General features: G+C 41.7%; 1 protein-coding gene across 1 annotated transcript; it reads right to left on the bottom strand.

The window, feature by feature from the left end:
* Positions 1-2,925: 2,925 nt before the first annotated feature.
* Positions 2,926-17,238, bottom strand: PPP6C (protein phosphatase 6 catalytic subunit). Its single transcript, XM_035113197.2, has 7 exons — positions 16,826-17,238; positions 12,016-12,111; positions 10,404-10,469; positions 6,878-7,019; positions 5,529-5,608; positions 5,184-5,393; positions 2,926-3,859 (listed from the first exon to the last, which is right to left on the bottom strand). The coding sequence occupies exons 1-7, from the start codon at positions 16,898-16,900 to the stop codon at positions 3,611-3,613; spliced, it is 918 nt and encodes a 305-aa protein (XP_034969088.1). The 5' UTR covers positions 16,901-17,238; the 3' UTR covers positions 2,926-3,610.
* Positions 17,239-17,428: the final 190 nt, after the last annotated feature.

The raw sequence follows: 17,428 nt of genomic DNA, 5'->3' as shown, positions 1-17,428 counted from the left end.
GTCTCTTGGGAGTTGGCGGTTTTGTTAACTTGCCTAATCTCTGCTCATGCACACGAAAGCTCATACCAAAATAAAAACTTAGTTGGTCTTTAAGGTGCTACTGAAGGAATTTTTTTTATTTTACTGCAGAAATGGCAGCTTCGCGGATTATACATGGGCTGTGTCCAGCTGGGTTTGACTCGAGGAAACTCTTGGCCCTCCAGATGTTTTGGCCTACAACTCCCATGATTCCTAGTTAACAGGACCAGTGGTGGGGGAAGATGGGAATTGTAGTCCAAAACATCTGGAGGGCCGAAGTTTGGGGATGCCTGCCCAAAAAGAAAAGTGCCCAACCTGGTGATGAAAAATTAAACAATGCAAGGAGAGAGCTGCAGCCCAATATAGGAGGAAATGTGGTAAGGGTTATTTAAATGAATTCCAATCTTCAGGGTTTGAGGAGCTGCATCCAAGGGTACTAAAAGAGCTTGCGGGTGTAATCTCAGTGTAATCTCTCTATAATCTTTGAGAACTCTTGGAGAACAGGTGAGGTCCCTGCAGACTGGACAGCAAATGTTGTCTCAATCTTCAAAAAGCAGGGGAAATAAGTCCCAGGTACTGTAACTGCCAACCGGTCAGCTTGACGTCAATACCAGGAAAGGTCCTACAATAGATAATTAATTATACAGTGGAACCTCGTTGAGTGTCCAGGATCCATTCCAGAGCCCCAGACACTCAATGAAAGAGACGCTCCAAAGAGCATTGATCTGCACGTGTGTGTGGAGCAGTTTAGCGCTTCTGCGCATGTGCGAAGCAGCAAACCCAGAAGTAACCCATTCCAGTACTTCCGGGTTTGCCTTGGATGTCTGCCAAAATGGACAATCGAGGGGAAGGATGTTCACAGAGGTATGACTGTACTGTACGGTCAATCTGTGAGCACGTAGAAAAAGGTGCTGTGATTACTAAGACACAGCATGAGTTTCTCAAAACAACTCATGTGATACAAATCTGTTTTTTATATATACAGTGGACCCTCTAGTTATGTACCACTCTGGATATGTAACTTTTGGGTTACGAATGCAGCAAACTCGGAAGTGAATACTTCTGGGTTTCGCCGTGTGCACAGGCACAGAAGCACTCCGAGTGCCACACATGTGTGCAGAAGCGCTCTATTGTGCCGCGCACGTGTGCAGAAGCAGCACCTCTGCCTACGGACTTTTCATGTTACGGATGGACCCCTGGAATGAATTTAATTCATATCCGGAGGGTCCACTGTAGTTACAAGCTTGGTGGTTCATGGGGATGTTGTGAACATAGTTTATATTGATTTCAGTAAGTGTTTTGACAATGTCCCCCATTATAGTCTTGTGAAGCTGGTAAAATGTGGACTGTACAAGGTAACTGTTAGGTGTATTTGTAACTGGTTGTTTGACTGAAACCAAAGAATGTTCACTGACATTTCCTCATCATCCTGGAAAAAATGTGTTAAATGGAGTTCTGCAGGGTTCTGTCCTGGGCCCATTCTTTTTCAACATCTTTATAAACAACCTTAAGAAAGGCTTTTAAATAAATTTTAAAATATATTGACACAGGAAATAGGATTAAAACAGCAGTCCACAATGCAGAGCAGGGTTCTACTGTTAAGAAGCTATGTATAAGCACATAGCCATGTATCCTTGTTACCAGGATCAATATCTCATCACTGTCTCATATACTGAATTGTTCACTTAAGCGGAAGTCATAGATATTTTCCACAGCTATTAGCTCATCAGTGTTGATGAGAGGCAAGCTGTGAAGTACAGCAGAGAAGCAAAAGGTCACACACATAAATAGTAGGCAGTGGTCAAGGCAACTATAAAAAACTGACTTGCGAGAGAGGAGTTGGTCCATCTGCAAAAATAGCTTGACCACATTTGTAGAATTAGTGGATTTGGTGGAGCTAAGGTAACTTTCTCATTTCAAAAAGATTTGTAAAAGTGATATAAAGTAAATATTTATACTGTGTGCTTGAATACTTGTATCTTGGTTGAATTTGAATGTGATACTAATGTGATACCAGGAAGGGCTATTAACAAGGAGAAAGTTTGAAATCCAAAAAGTGTGGGCATTCTTCAGTGAGAGCAAAAAGCACACCACATTATTGAAACAAAAGCAAACTCCAGCAAACAGGTGTTTCTACCAAATGTTTTAGACAAGCTCTCCAAATGAAAGCAACCCAGTTGTATTCTGGTGCCTGGAAGCAAACATTTCGGTGTATCAGAAATACCTGATTAAAAGGCAGTGTCAAGGGAACAGTTTATTTACTAGGTAACAGTACCAGCCACACTCCAAAGCTGAAATTTACATCAGGTGACAATAGGGCCCCGCACTTATACGGGACAGATGAACTGACATTAATGCAACTAATGCCTGTCTTAAGCATGCATGATGCAAGTCTCATTACCTTTCAGTAGTTCAACTCATTCAACTATATCACAACTTACAGTTTTGTAACCCCTAAAGGTTTTTAATTATATGGCCCACAGAAAGGTCTGACTTGGTTGCATAATATTACCACTGTACATATTACGCAACCAAGTCAGATGCTTTTGTGGGCCATCTAATTTAAAACATCTAGGAACACAAATGCGTGGAAATCATTTAGCTGAGGAAAAAGAAGTCCAGTATTAGCAGAATCCAAACATTCTATCAATCAAACTCGAACTCTGTTGTTGTTGCATTAGGGAATAGAATTGATTAGACCTATGCAATGCTAGCAGGGCCTTACAAAGTCTTATCAGGAAGGGTTATAGTTTGGCCCAAATGTGTACAGATGTGCTGACTGCTTGAGCTTCCAGAGTTCAAAACAATGTGTTTATGAGACCAGGTACTTGGTAAAACCATAACCACACATGTGAGATTTCTTTGTGAAAAGAAGGTGGGGAGAATGAAAAGACATGAATTCACATCAACAATGTAGGGCTTTATTGTGAATGCTTAACCTAGAGACTAAGTTATGACTTTATTAAAAAGACAAAGTATCTGAGAAAAATCAGAACAATTATTTCACTGTACAAATTCGTTTACCTGTACGAGGCTTTGCATTTTAGTTTAAATCCTAAAAAAATAAAGCAACGGGTGGAGGGAGATCAAGGGCAGCCATTAACACCATTTATTTATGCTGACTTGAAACAAAATATAAACCAGGACATTTTTTTACATCTTGGAAATGTACTCACTAGCAGGGCTTGGACAGTCCCATCATGCACACCAAATACAACTTTGCTGCTGAAATTTTTAAGAGCTTATTAATAAAAATAGCCCCCCCCCAAAGTCAACCCCTCTGAATGAAAGATCAGACTAGTTCTGATGATTTGCTGTTTAGATTTATTTCTTTAAAGGAAATTTAATGTCCCTATTAAGTACTACAAAACAGGTAGGTAGGTAGGTAGGTGGGTGGGTGCTCAGAGACATTTCATAAGCTGGCAAGTAAGGTAGTGTAGGGATAAGAGGAGGGAGAGAGATTTAAATATGCATCCCTATTGACAATATACAACACATTTAGATAATTTAAGAATATAAAAGGCAAGAGGCAGCATTTCAGCAGCAAAGTGCTAAAAGGGTATGTCACAAAAGAAAAGGGCAAAGCCACATCTCAGAGGAAATACGGTGTGGTTGTTCTTGGGGGGATCACACGTTCTGAGTCTGGAACTGCACGGAAGAGCTTTGGTTCCCTTGTATTTACATCTTTAAATACCATGATTGAGGCAATATTTCCACAGCGGTAGCAGTAGTTCGGAGCAGACCACACTGTGACCAACTTCTCATCAAACATAAATTTATAACCTTCGTGCACCAGCTGGTGGGCTCGGCAGATGAGCTTTAAGTTGTTGATATGGACAAACTAAGGTGTAAACAAAAAATAAAAAAGGAAGGAAGTTAAGGAAAATATTTACGGTAAAAATGTTGGAGGTAGTGTGTGTGTGTGTGTGTGCGCGCGCACGCACGCACACACACATTCTATTCCACTGACAAGGAGCCATGGCAACACTTTAGAAGCCCAGCACAAAGACACAGAGCAGAAGGAGGCGATGGTCTTTCTCTTGGCCAAATACTAAAGTCTCCTTTCAGATACTCTCTTGTTCTCTCCCCTTGAACTCTCAGTTTCTCCTTAAGTGGCACCCGTCCTGTGGAATGCCCTCCCACCAGATGTCAAAGAGGAAAACAACTATCAGACTTTTAGAGGACATCTGAAGGCAGCCCTGTTTAGCGAAGTTTTTAATATTTAAAAAATTATTGTATTTTAATATTTCTGCTGGAAGCGGCCCAGAGTGGCTGGGGAAACCCAGCCAGATGGGCGGGGCAGAAATAATGAATGAATGAATGAATGAATGAATAAATAAATAAATAAATAAATAAATATTATTATGAGAGTTGATGCTTCTAAAATGTGATCCTGAAAGCCGAACACAATCTTTTAAGAATATGTTAACCAAACCATCTGAAGAAGTGTGCATGCACACAAAAGCTCATACTAATAACAAACTTAGTTGGTCTCTAAGGCGCTACTGGAAGGAATTTATTTATTTATTTTGTTTTAACCAAACCAGGCAGAGGTGACACAGCACTAAGGCATTTTCCATATGAAATTACATGAAGTGCACCCATTTTGATTACTGTAGCCGGACATCCTACACCAGTGTCGTATTTTCCAATAAAATGTCCCCAAACACAAGATTTACACTATATAGCAGTGTGTTGGAAGAGAACCTAGAAGATCAGAGTTTGAATACCCACTCAGCCATGAAGCTCACTGGGTGCCTTTGGGTGGGTCACAGCCTCTCACCTTAATCTACCTCATAGGGTTGTGGTGGGGATTAAATCAGGAGGGGGAGAACCACATATGTCAGTTACCTTGACCTCTTTGGAGAACAGGTGGGATATAATAAAAATAATAGTACTATTAGCACTTGTACCCCGGAAACATGAATAAGATGGAATGGGCACGCCCAGTCTTAACTTGTCTCATGCAAGTAACAGGATATCAAATGCAACGGTTGTGTGAACCAAAAACAGAATCATAAAACAAAACTGTTCCCAAAACGCAAGCCTATTCTCTGAGGCAAACACAGTCTTAAACTCCCCATCATTTCTCTTTCTCAGGCAATACTTTGATTGCAAGCCAGAATCACAGCTAGAGACATGGTTGTTAAACTGGGTTTTCTTACCTCATTTGTGACTTTTGCCCCAAACAGCCAGCCTGCACCTCGGGGACTTATGGCCCAGGTGTCCACATCTTCTGGGTCAGACCAAACAAGGTCACAAAAAGCTCCTTTGTGTGGGATCTCTTGGTTGCGCTCGATGGTCCGAATCTGGTCCAGTGTTTTTATGTCTGGAGACAGGCCCCCATGTACACAGAGGATTTGCTCATCTATTAACTTGAAGTAAAAAAAGACAGGAGGTAAAGATTTATTAGGACCACAATCCTGAAATTAAGAAAAAACCTTTGGTGAATGTATAATTAGAGAAATAGAGACAGAAAGTCACGTTGTTCACTTAAAAGAAACCCTTACCGCTGCTACTGTGAGCATGTCAAAAACTTTGGTGCAGTATCTCCAGGCATTAGCATTACCATATTTGGTTTGGCATTCATCTATTGGAGAAAGAAGCAGGGCAAAGAGGTGAAGAGAATAACGTTTAAGTGATTATAATTTCTCAGACTAACTAAACTAGACGGGTTGTAGGATCAACAGTGGAGATAGGAGCTCCCATGTTGACTGAAAACCCAGCATTATCTGTTCAGCTAATCAGTTATTTAATTTGGGTTGCCTCCAAAATTCATTATAATCACAATAACCTTATAAAACAGATTTAACTACTTTAAAGGTTTTATCCTAACTGGTTCACATTTCTTGAATAACTTGAAAAAATGTGTGATCATGGAGAAAGAAATGCCCAATGAGCAGATGAACATGGTTTTTACATCAATTGTAAGACTGTGACAGATATTTCTTTTTCAAAAAGTAAATTGAAGAGTATTGCATGCCCAGCATCACTCAGCGTGCCCAACAAACAACCTGCTCCATTTCGAGTCCAATACTCCATATTCTTCCTTCACACACACAGCTATAGATACAGGTCCAATCAGTTGTCCATATCAAAGACACAACATATTTTTTAAGCACTGTTCCGTTCCGTCCCCCAAGAATCCTGGGAACTATAGTTTACTCCTCAGAACAGCAATTCTTAGCAGCCTTAACAAACAACAGTTCCCAGGGTTCTTTGGGTGTGTGGATGCACTTCAAAATATATTGTGAGGAAAATTAACATAGAATCTCTATTTCTAGATCTTAGCACTATGCATCACTCCAAAATTCTAAGGACAGCTTCCTACATTATAAAGCAGAAGCTTATACTTGTTTTAATGACAAACCCCTTGTTCACAAGGCCTCTAAAAATGTTCCAAACTCTACAGGAAGGGTCAGGGACTTTTTCAGCCCAAGGAATGTATTCATACCTGGCAAAGTTGCAGGGGCCACATGCCAGTGATGGGTGGAATCAGAGGCAAAAGTAGGTGAAGCAATTAAGGTTGTTTGTTTGTTTGTTTACTTTTGTATAGGAGGCTAGTTTCTGCACACATTAACTTATCCCTCTCTAGCCTCCATCCAGGCAAGCAAGAGTTATTGTTAGCGTTAAAGGGCAGGCAAAAAGACTCAATAAGGATGTGAAGCAGGGAAGGTGAGCTGGATGGCCTGGGATGAGTCTTAAGGTCCAAACATGAGAAGCTTGGAGGCCACATCTGGCCCCTGAGCCAGAAGCTCAACACCCTTGTTCTACAGCTTTTAAGAAAACAAGCCAACTCATCACAGGCTTATGTTGATTATAATTGCGAAATTGAAGGTAGGGTAGGAAGAGAACTTACCATAAAATCCATATACTTGAGTTATCTGTCTGCTCTCATGATTCCCACGTAAAAGTGTGATGCGATCAGGCCATTTTGCTTTTAGGGCAAGAAGATAGGTAAACGTCTCAAGGCTATAATAGCCTCTGTCTACAAAGTCACCCTGAAAAGTTAAAACAACGTTTCACTATACTGCATGACATGAGACACTCAGGCTGCAATGTTACATGCACTTGAACTCTGAGGCACTTGTATTGGACTAAACATGCACAGGACTGGACTGCTGGCCTCTGCTTCCGAAAGTATATGTTATATACTGTATATCTATACATACACATACACACACATACATACATATACATACAGTGGATGCTCAGGTTGCGTACGTGATCCGTGCGGGAGGCACTTTCGCAACCTGCAGCGCCGCATCTGCGCATGCACGGGTCACGCTTCTGCGCATGCACAAAGCACGATTTATCACTTCTGCGCATGTGCGAGCACCGAAACCCAGAAGTAACCCATTCCGGTACTTTTGGGTTTGGCGTGGTTGCGCAATCCGAAAACGTGCAGACTGTGTGTGTGTGAGACTGTTTATCCACACTTTGTCTTTAAGGTCCCAGGGCACAACACAGGCACATAATTATACAATTAAAGAAAAAAGAAAAGGGGAATAGTAAAACAGCTTACATTCTATTATAAAAACAAGTAATCCCCTTTAGAGGAGTCAGTAGACCAGGTACTGTTTTTAAACTGGGGCAGCCCCCAAATTGTAAAATTTCCTCCCCAATAGGGCTGGGCAATATCTGGTTTTCAGCATTGTGATGTATCAGCAGCTAAATACTGTGATACTGTATAATAATATATCACAATGTCTAAAATGTATCTTGGCTGCTTCTTCCTCCCCACCTTAGGCGAGGAAGAAGCAGCTGAGATACATTGCCCAGCCCTACAGATGAGCAAGCCCCGATACCACTTCAGCTCACGTGGGGCGTAGGGGCTTCCTCAAAGGCACACGCAGGCAGGCAGAACAAGGGGGAAGACACAAGCAAGCACACAGAGAAAGAGAGAAAGGGAAAGCAGACACACAAAGGTGGGGTGGGGAGAAAGAAAAAAAGCAGGAAACTCGGGAAAGAAGAAGCTTTAAGTGGTGCAAGGTTTATTTATTTATTTTCTAAACTCAGAATAACCCCATGGGAGAATACCGATCCCAGCACCTACCAGCCTGCCTAGAAGCGAAATTTATGGCGGTGGCGCCAGAGGAAAGCTCCCAGTCTATGGCTGCTCTGTGGTTTGCTGCCCCCTGCAGGAGGCAGGGGAGAGCTGATCTGGCAGAACAACAGACAAAAGCGTTCTGGCTTTGCTTCATAAGGTTTATCATCGGGGCAAATATTTTGAACCAGCTGTCATGTAGATTTCAAACTGGTTTTCAACGATCTATCACAAAACCTCCCAGGCCTATTCCCCAGAGAGGTGCATTTGACTTCTTCACTATGAAGTTTTCAGCGAGTAAAGGTAAAGGGACCCCTGACCATTAGGTCCAGTCGTGACCGACTCTGGGGTTGCGCGCTCATCTCGCATTATTGGCCGAGGGAGCCTGCGTACAGCTTCCAGGTCATGTGGCCAGCATGACAAAGCCACTTCTGGTGAACCAGAGCAGAACATGGAAACACCGTTTACCTTCCCGCTGTAGCAGTACCTATTTATCTACTTGCACTTTGACGTGCTTTCGAACTGCTAGGTTGGCAGGAGCTGGGACCAAGCAACGGGAGCTCACCCCGTCACGGGGATTCGAACCGCTGACCTTCTGATCAGCAAGCCCTAGGCTCTGTGGTTTAACCCACAGCGCCACCTGCGCCAGTGAGTGCTGAACACTTATTTACCTTGGTGTTTGACAACTGAAATGTGCATTTTTGGATCTGGTTCCATTTCTGTGACCCCAATCTGTTTTAACTGTTTTTAATTCTGAATTTTAGCTTGCTGTCCTGGGACCTGCTGGTGAAGGGTGGGCAATGAATTTAAATAATGAATGATAACAGGGGGTGACAACGATTGAATCTAGGGCAGTAGTTCTCAAAGGGTGTGGTGCGCCACACTGGTGTGGCAGGAAAACTGAAGGACAATCAAACACCTAGACATTTCAGTGTTGTGTAGCATAGTATAGTTAGTATAGTATGAAAATATTTTATTTTAGTTGCAGGGTATGGATAGGTATCTTTTCAAAGCAAGAGCAAGAGCATCAAGTGATACTGAGGACAATCCTAACTGACCCCGTTTTCCCGAAAATAAGATATCCCCATAAAATAAGCCGTGGCAGGATTTCTAAGCAATATAAGCCATACCCCGCAAATAAGACATAGTGATAGGCACAGTTCTGGAGGCCGCCAAGGAAGAGGCTAGGCTGGACATGTAATAAAAAAATAAGACATCCCCTGAAAATAAGCCACCGTGTGTGTGTGTGTGTGTGTGTGTGTGTGTGTGTGTGTGTTTTAAGGAAAAATAAATATAAGACAGTGTCTTATTTTCGGAGAAACACAGTGAGATCCATAATCGGGCTGGAGAATAGTACTGACTATTCTTTCACAGTTCTCCTTGACATATTGTTGTGAACAGGGATTTTCAACTCTTACAAATATGAAAGATCATAAAAGAGAAAGGATTCTCTGTGCTGATGAGATGAGAGTTTGTCTCAAATTACACCTAATATAAATAAGATTACCCAGCAAAAGATTACCTCTCAATGAGTTTGTTTACATACTTAAGGTACTATGAGTCTCGTTTATAATTATATTTTGGGAGTGGTTCATGTTCTTATGTAGCTGCGTTGTTTTATACTTTCTGGATATCCTGTGATCATATTATGAAGTACTGTAGTTGTGTTCTATGTTAGAAACCAGGCACTGCTAGGAGTTATTTCTTTTTGTTTTCCAATATATTTCTTATCAATAAAAAAGATCTGTGTGGCATGAGCAAATTTTAATTATGATTCAGGACCTTTGATGCATTAAGCATGTGCTCTAACCCTGAGCTATGGCCCTTCCCAAGTTCCAGGATCATGACTGTTAAAAAACTGTACTTGCAGAAAACCACAAACTCTGCCCTTCTACTATGGCTCATATAAAATACATTTCAAATATTCTGTTCAGATTCAGAACCTTTCCTATCTCAAGTAACAGATTCATGCAAAGTAGGAATTCACACAAGAATGAAAGCTGCATCAATAATAATAAGATACCCCCTCACAAACAAATCTCTTTCTCATTGCCCTGAAAAGAATTTGAACCATTTTCTACTTCTACCAGTTTTGCACAGCGCTGAGCAAAGGTTTGAAATTTCAGGAACGTGAGCAATCAAGCACTTCAATTCAAGCCTTCATTAATTAGATTATATTTTCTGAGGCGGTAAGGGGGGAAAAAGCAGAGGCGAGACACAGGAAGCAAGGAAACAGGACCAAAATTAAAACATACACACAGCCCCCTGCTTTATCAAGTCACGGATGTACTACATTAAAAAACCTGCTAGTTATTTTTTGAATTTAATTTGTACATACCATAAATATATAGTTTGTGTCAGGAACCTGACCTCCAGTTCTGAACAATTCACATAAATCATAAAACTGGAACACAAAAACAAAATGAAGGAAGGTTTGTATCATTAATATTCTGTGCTAAACCAAGAGGATAACAAATTCAACAAAGAATGGCATAACTTTATAGAATGTATTAAGGAACACTGTAAAAATTGTAAAAACTTTAGCAGGATTGATATAGCACTTGTAATTTGAAACAACAAAGGAGAAAATGAAGTATAATAACTTGGATAAATGTAACTAGATGCAGTTAAAAAAGGAAGATAAATTATGGAAGCCAAGGGAGGGGTGGGGGAAGTCAGGGGGTTCAGGAAACCACATAAAGGTATTGATATGGACTATGGCTTAATGTAAACAAGTGCGTATGTAAAAAAAATTGGTTTTTTTGAAACTCTGAAAATAATTTTTTTAATAAAAATTCTGTGTTAAACCCTAATGACTTAAAACTCCCCCAAAATTTTGAAACTTTGTTTTTTTAAAAAAAAAACAGGTGGTTCTGAAAGGCATCTGAAAAAGACACAGGCTGGACAGACATAGGTGTGTTAAGGGATGTTCAAATGTTAGAATCCCACATTCAAACAACTAAAACGCTACTACTTGCTTGATCCTGGGGTTACCTAAACTATTTGATGCTGAATCAGTGCAAGGCAGACAACATCCGAACTATTCCTGATAAATATTCTGTGTTCTGTTTTAATTATGGGCCTTGGTACTCCTTTCAAAAACGAGTATTTGTTTTGTGGTTTCAATGGTGCGTTGGGAGGAAATAAGTACAGTATTCCACGCATCACTAAGTGATGCTCTCCCTATCATGCCCTCTCTCGACCAACATTTAGTTCTTGCAAAGTACACCTAGACTATCACTTCTAAAGTACTGCAAATGCACCACTCACAATGAAATACTGCCATAACTTTGTAGCACAGCATCAGTGCAAGAACTCAGTTTCTCTGTTTTTTTAATCTTGCAATGCAAGTCATAAGAAGCGCCATTGGTTTTATTACAAGAGAGCTGATCTAAAGGAAGCCTTTGATTTAATCCTGCAAGCTTCCTCTGGGCACAATGTCCATAACCTTTGAACAGAATTCCTTCTGTATTAGTGGCTTCAGGGATAATACTCCTGTTAATGTTAAGCAGTTCAGTTAACTGCAGTCTAAAGGGCAAGAACCAAAACCAATGAAACTTATGTAGCCTGGTTATTCAGAAAATGATTCAAGGAGTAGACTCAGATGGAATCTACACACATATAAAAAAAACGCTGTGAAAATACTTCTTAAAAAAGTTTTGAAAAATATATTGAATTTGCCATAGCTCACCATTGCCATCTACTGTCTTTACAACACACTTAAAATATTTCATTCGCAGCTATATAGCTGAGTCCCCATTCTGCAAAGCTACTTGTTTGGAGGTATAAAAAGGTATAAAAAGGGGAGGGATATTATGTTGCATTGCTGTTTCCATGTCCCCCTAGCGAATACTTGCACATTCTTTTACAATGCAAAAGATTGTTTGCAAGTGTCAATCCTTTATTATTGGAGGGTGTAGCATCAAAGGAACAGTCCATATTAACTCCACCTGTCCATGTATGTCGCCACAGACTGTAACTGGTGTAGACACTGGCTGCACATTAGATTCTTCTAGAAGAAGGTCACAGACGTAGTCACACAAGCGCTACAAAGAGAGAGTGAATTTTGGTCATTAATACAAGATTTCTCTGCATTATGGTCATCACAATGGCACATAGCCAGCTAACAAAGTGTATGAACATGTCAAACCGGAAACTGGTGAAAGGGTCAGCTTTGTAAACATGTACATTGAAGTTACTAACACACAGGAACTTTAAGCAGCTGTCTATAGACAACTGTGTTGTTGCTGTTGTTTTTCTTTAGTCATTTAGTCATGTCCCGACTCTTTGTCACCCCATGGACCAGAGCATGCCAGGCACTCCTGTCTTCCACTGCCTCCCGCAGTTTGGTCAAACTCATGTTAGTAGCTTGGAGAACACTGTCCAACTAACTAGACAACTGTAGTTTGTAAATAAAAAACTTCTACAAAACTGTCCTTCCAGTTTACCTGGTGGAAACTCTTACTTCCTCTAGGACATTAGGTGACACATCTCAGCAGTTAATCCAACTGTGATTTTATTTCCTGTTAATTAAAGGCTTCTGTTTTGTGTAAGAGCCAGTTATCCCAGATTTTATCTACTTTTCTCAGAACTCTCCAATTTCAATAGGTGGCAGAAGAAAGATAACAGTACTGTAGATGAAACATAAATTGACCTCTCAAAAACAATCAGGAAATCAAATGAAAAGGTTCCAAGAACTCGGGCCAGGAAGGAGATTAATTATGAATTCTTCAAACTGTTTTTTGCTTAAGGTAATGAGACAAATTCCAATTGAAATGATTTTCAAATCAAGGACACGGCCCTGTTTCGTTTATTCTTCATCAGCTATAGTTTCATGGTCAAAGTGTACTGTGTTTGACAGTACAGTACCCTCAAAAACAATGGCTTCACAATATGGGAACAGTGTTTCCGTGATAGTCCAAAATAAAATCCACAGCTATTTTATATCTTTCTACCAATATGCCCTGCTCCAATGCAAATCTGTCAAGGAACCCTGAGAAGAGTTTTCTTAGAGCACAGTATGTTAGCTTAGCATTTTTGCTACCGTAAAGTGGATAAGAGAAGGTATCACGAAAGAAAGAAAAAATGCACCCTACTCAAAGTACCCAACACAAGGGGATCACACAAAGACTTAACACACACACACACACACACACACACACACACACACACACACAACCTAATCCCAAGCAGCAAACATAAAACACAATATTAACTACAAGCCCATTTCCTGGAGTTGGCTGCCAGGCAACCTGCCACCAAACTCCCACACAAAGAAAAAGGAACCTACACATCCCTGTCAGTCACTGCCTTGATACTCTGAAGATGAGGAGGGGGACAGTTTGCAGCTTCTCAGCTAATCCCATCAGAGGAAATATTTTTGAAGAGGTAATGTTGACTGGTGACGCTTTCTACACAGAGAAAATAAAAGCGTCAACTGCTTCAGAATCCTTTTATCAATTGATGAAAGGAGCAAGAGTCCCTTACTGCTCTCCACTAAGCTTTGGGTCTTTCTAAAGTAACTTACATCTAAATAAATCTCACTGAGCAAAGAGATATAGGACTGTACCAAAAATATTGATTAGACTGAAGAGTTGGAAGGTACCCCCAAGGGTCATCTACTTCAACCCCCTGCAATGGAAGAACACGCAGATGGCCCATATGGGGATCAAACCCACAACCTTGGCATTATCAGCACCACAATCTAGACCAGTGATGGCGAACCTATGACACGCGAGTCAGACGTGACACGCAGAGCCCTCACTGCTGGCACGCGCCCCATTGGCCCATTTGCTCTGTTGTTGTTGGTTCCCCCCATTTGTTATCCCGCTCCTCTGCGGATCCTTTTTTTTGTTGTTGTTGCTGGTAGCCAGATTGGTTTTTTAACCCGTTCTGTGCTGGGTTTTTTTGTGCTTTGGCAGACTATGTTGGTGCTGTGTGTTAGTTCCAGCGAAGGTATTATTCGTCATTTATTTCTGTTCTCTCCCCCCACAAAAAAGCGCAGCAGCTTTGGGGTACCCCCCCAAAAAAAGCAAAGCAACTTTTGCACCCCCCTAAAAAAACCTCCAAAACTTTGGTCAGCAGCTCCCCCCAAAAAGCTCAACAACTCTGGGCACTTTGTGATAAATAAGGGTTTTTTGGTTTGGTTTGGTTAAATAATTAGTTTTGGGTTTATTAAATACAGTTATACGGTATATTACAATTATACATTTTTGTTATTTAAACTATAAATATCGTGAAATTATGGTTTTTTTCTCGAAGTGACACACCACCCGAGTTATGCTCGGTTTTTTGGCGAATTTTGACACACCAAGCTCAAAAGGTTGCCCATTACTGATCTAGACAACAGAACTAAGTGCCAAATAGCATAGTTTGGTAGCTAGAGGTAGCAAGAGCTGGGGATGGGGAATGTTTCCTGGATGGGGAAGAGGTTCCTGGATGCCACCCGCCATCCACACATCCAATGCTCTGAACTGATGGGAGCTGTAGTCCAGCATCATCTGGAGGGCCAAAAATAACCCACCCTTTGGCCAACAGCTGAGGAGAACTGGGAACTGGGTTCCAGTTTACTTGCAGTTGAAGAAGGGGCAAAAAGCAATTGAAAAAACTCTGGTGTGACCACTCAGGAGAATCAACCTTAGCTTCTTGATGTGGCAAAAATAATTGACAAAGCAGGAAAGGCTCATACTATAGGGCCAGCTATATGCAAATGAGTACTTGGTGAGTCTGCAGCTAAGGAAATCAACACTGTACAGTGGTATCTCAGTTTACAAACGTAATCCGTTCCAGAAGTCCGTTCTTAAACCAAAACCGTTCTTAAACCGAGGCACGCTTTTCCTAATGAGGCTTCCCACACCGGTGCCCTTCCACCGTTCGGATTCCATTCTTAGACCGAGGTAAAGTTCACAAACCGGGACACTACTTCCGGTTTTGCGGAGTTCGTAAACCGAATTGTTCATAAACAGGACTGTTATTAAACCTAGGTACCACTGTACCTCTTTTGAACAACACTGTGAAACGAAGCATATATGATACGTCTGATTATATAAAACAGACACTCATTTGAAGGGTCCAGACTTACAGCGATTCTTTGAGTTACGTGATGAAGTATGACTTTTTCTGATGGATTCAAAATTTCCATGTGATCAGTTTAACAACTTTGCACAGTTGTGTATGGTAGACAACTTAGCAGATGGTTTCATGTGAACACTCTTAACACAAGCTTCCAAGGTAGTGATGTGAATATTTTTTACGTTGAAGGTAAGATTGAGGCAATGATTTTAAAAGTATAGTTATGGGCAAGCTGAGAAGATGGTAGCCTCACCAATATTCCAACACTGGAGACATTTCTGGAGGCTACTGACAAATAATTGATACCAGAAGTAAAATATTATACCACTGAGCACCTGCATGATTTAGTGACTAGCTTCAGAGATTACTTCTCTGTATCAAATCCTGAAAACTCATGGCCATGGAATCCTTTTGAATGTGATGTACACCTACATCTTCTTCACCAAATCTTTATTAGGCATTACAAGTATAAGGTAAAGGTAAAGGGACCCCTGACCATTAGGTCCAGTCGTGACCGACTCTGGGGTTGCGCGCTCATCTCGCATTATTGGCCAAGGGAGCCGCCGTATAGCTTCCAGGTCATGCATGACAAAGCCGCTTCTGGCGAACCAGAGCAGCACACAGAAACGTCGTTTACCTTCCCGCTGTAGCGGTTCCTATTTATCTACTTGCATTTTGACGTGCTTTCGAACTGCTAGGTTGGCAGGAGCTGGGACCAAGCAACGGGAGCTCACCCCGTCACAGGGATTCGAACCGCCGACCTGATCAGCAAGCCCTAGGCTCAGTGGTTTAACCCATCATAAAACATGATGTACAACTAACAACTGTATCAGCAGAAGAGCAAGATCCACTTGTTGACATGACTTGTGAGGATTACAATCATTTTTCAAAGAATGTAGACTGGACCAATTCTGGGTGAAGGTTTTTGCTGATTATAAGGAGTAGGTTGAAAAAGCTTTGAAACATCTAGAAATTAGCTTGTTGAACTAGATTTGAGAATAAAAGTAGGCAATATTGAACTGAATGTGGAAGGAAATTTTGGGGGCCAAAAGAGGCATGATTTCTCCCATCACATTTAGGTTTAGTGTTTTGTTGGGAGCCGCCCCAAGTGGCTGGGGCAACCAAGCCAGATGAGCGGCAAGGAAGCAAGCAAGCAAATAAAATTAAGGTTTAGTAGCTGCTAGACATGTCAAATTTGTTCACTTGTACTATTGTTGTTGTTTAGTCATTTAGTCGTGTCCGACTCGTTGTGACCCCATGGACCATAGCACGTCACTTGTACTATACAGTACGTTAATAAAATAAAATTGTCTCCCCCCCCATAACTAAGTCTTTCTCATTTTTTGTTGTAATATCACAAATTTTACGGTTATTTTTAAGTATACCTAAAATGATTTGCTTATTTTTTTTAAAGTGCTTTGGACAGGTAACTACCATAGTTATCAAAAAAATTCAAAAGTAGGGGGTCCATGGCTTGGCTTTTTAAAAAATAGGGGTCCCCAGTAAATAGCTAATTGGGGAGCCACTGATTAAAGCGTTTCAGCGGGTGCCCGTGTTGCCGCTATGCGCTTGGGGGGGGGGGGCTTACGTGAAAGCGGAAGCTCAAGGAGAGCCCTTCGTGGAGAGGGGGAAGGGGTCTCCACCCGCCCCCTGCCCCTCCTAGGGCCCAGCCTCCCCTCCTCCTCTTACCTTGAGGTCATTCTCGGGCAGATACTTGCAAAGCCGCGCAATCTCCACATACTTGTCCAAGTCCAGGGGCGCCATTTTGGGAGGGCAGCTTTATCGGGGGAGAAGGTGGGAGGTAGGAAAAGAGAAAAAAGAGAGAGAAAGAGAGAGAGAGAAGAGGGGGAGGGTGCGAGGTAAGAGAGAGAGGGGACTGGAAGCGAGGACGCGGCACTTCCTGATGGTGAAGCGGGAAACCCACTCCCTCGAATTTCCGGATGGAAAAGGGCGAATGTCCCTTAAAATAAACAAGTAAATAAGCGAAAGCCAAAAGTAAGAAGGACGCAAGAACGCCTCCTTTTCTCTTCCTCTCTCTCCCTCCCCTCCCACGGCGGGAGGGAAGCCAGACCGGAAACGAGGAGACCCACTTCCGCCGGAGGTTCGAAACTCGACGTCGGGTGACTGATTTCCGGTATGGTTGGAGACGACTACCGGCCTCTTCCTCCTACAGCGCTCTGAGGTGCATCTCAACCCCATTGCATTCTGGGATTCGTAGTCTGGCGCAAAACCAATGGCTCAACGCCACAGGGAAGCCGGCCCTGCTTTGGGACAGACCAGGAGGGGCTTGAG

This window comes from Zootoca vivipara, chromosome Z (assembly GCF_963506605.1).
Source record: "Zootoca vivipara chromosome Z, rZooViv1.1, whole genome shotgun sequence".
Classification (NCBI taxonomy): Eukaryota; Metazoa; Chordata; class Lepidosauria; order Squamata; family Lacertidae; genus Zootoca; species Zootoca vivipara.
The sequence above is the reverse complement of the archived record's forward strand: the minus strand, read 5'-3'. Positions and strand labels throughout refer to the sequence as shown.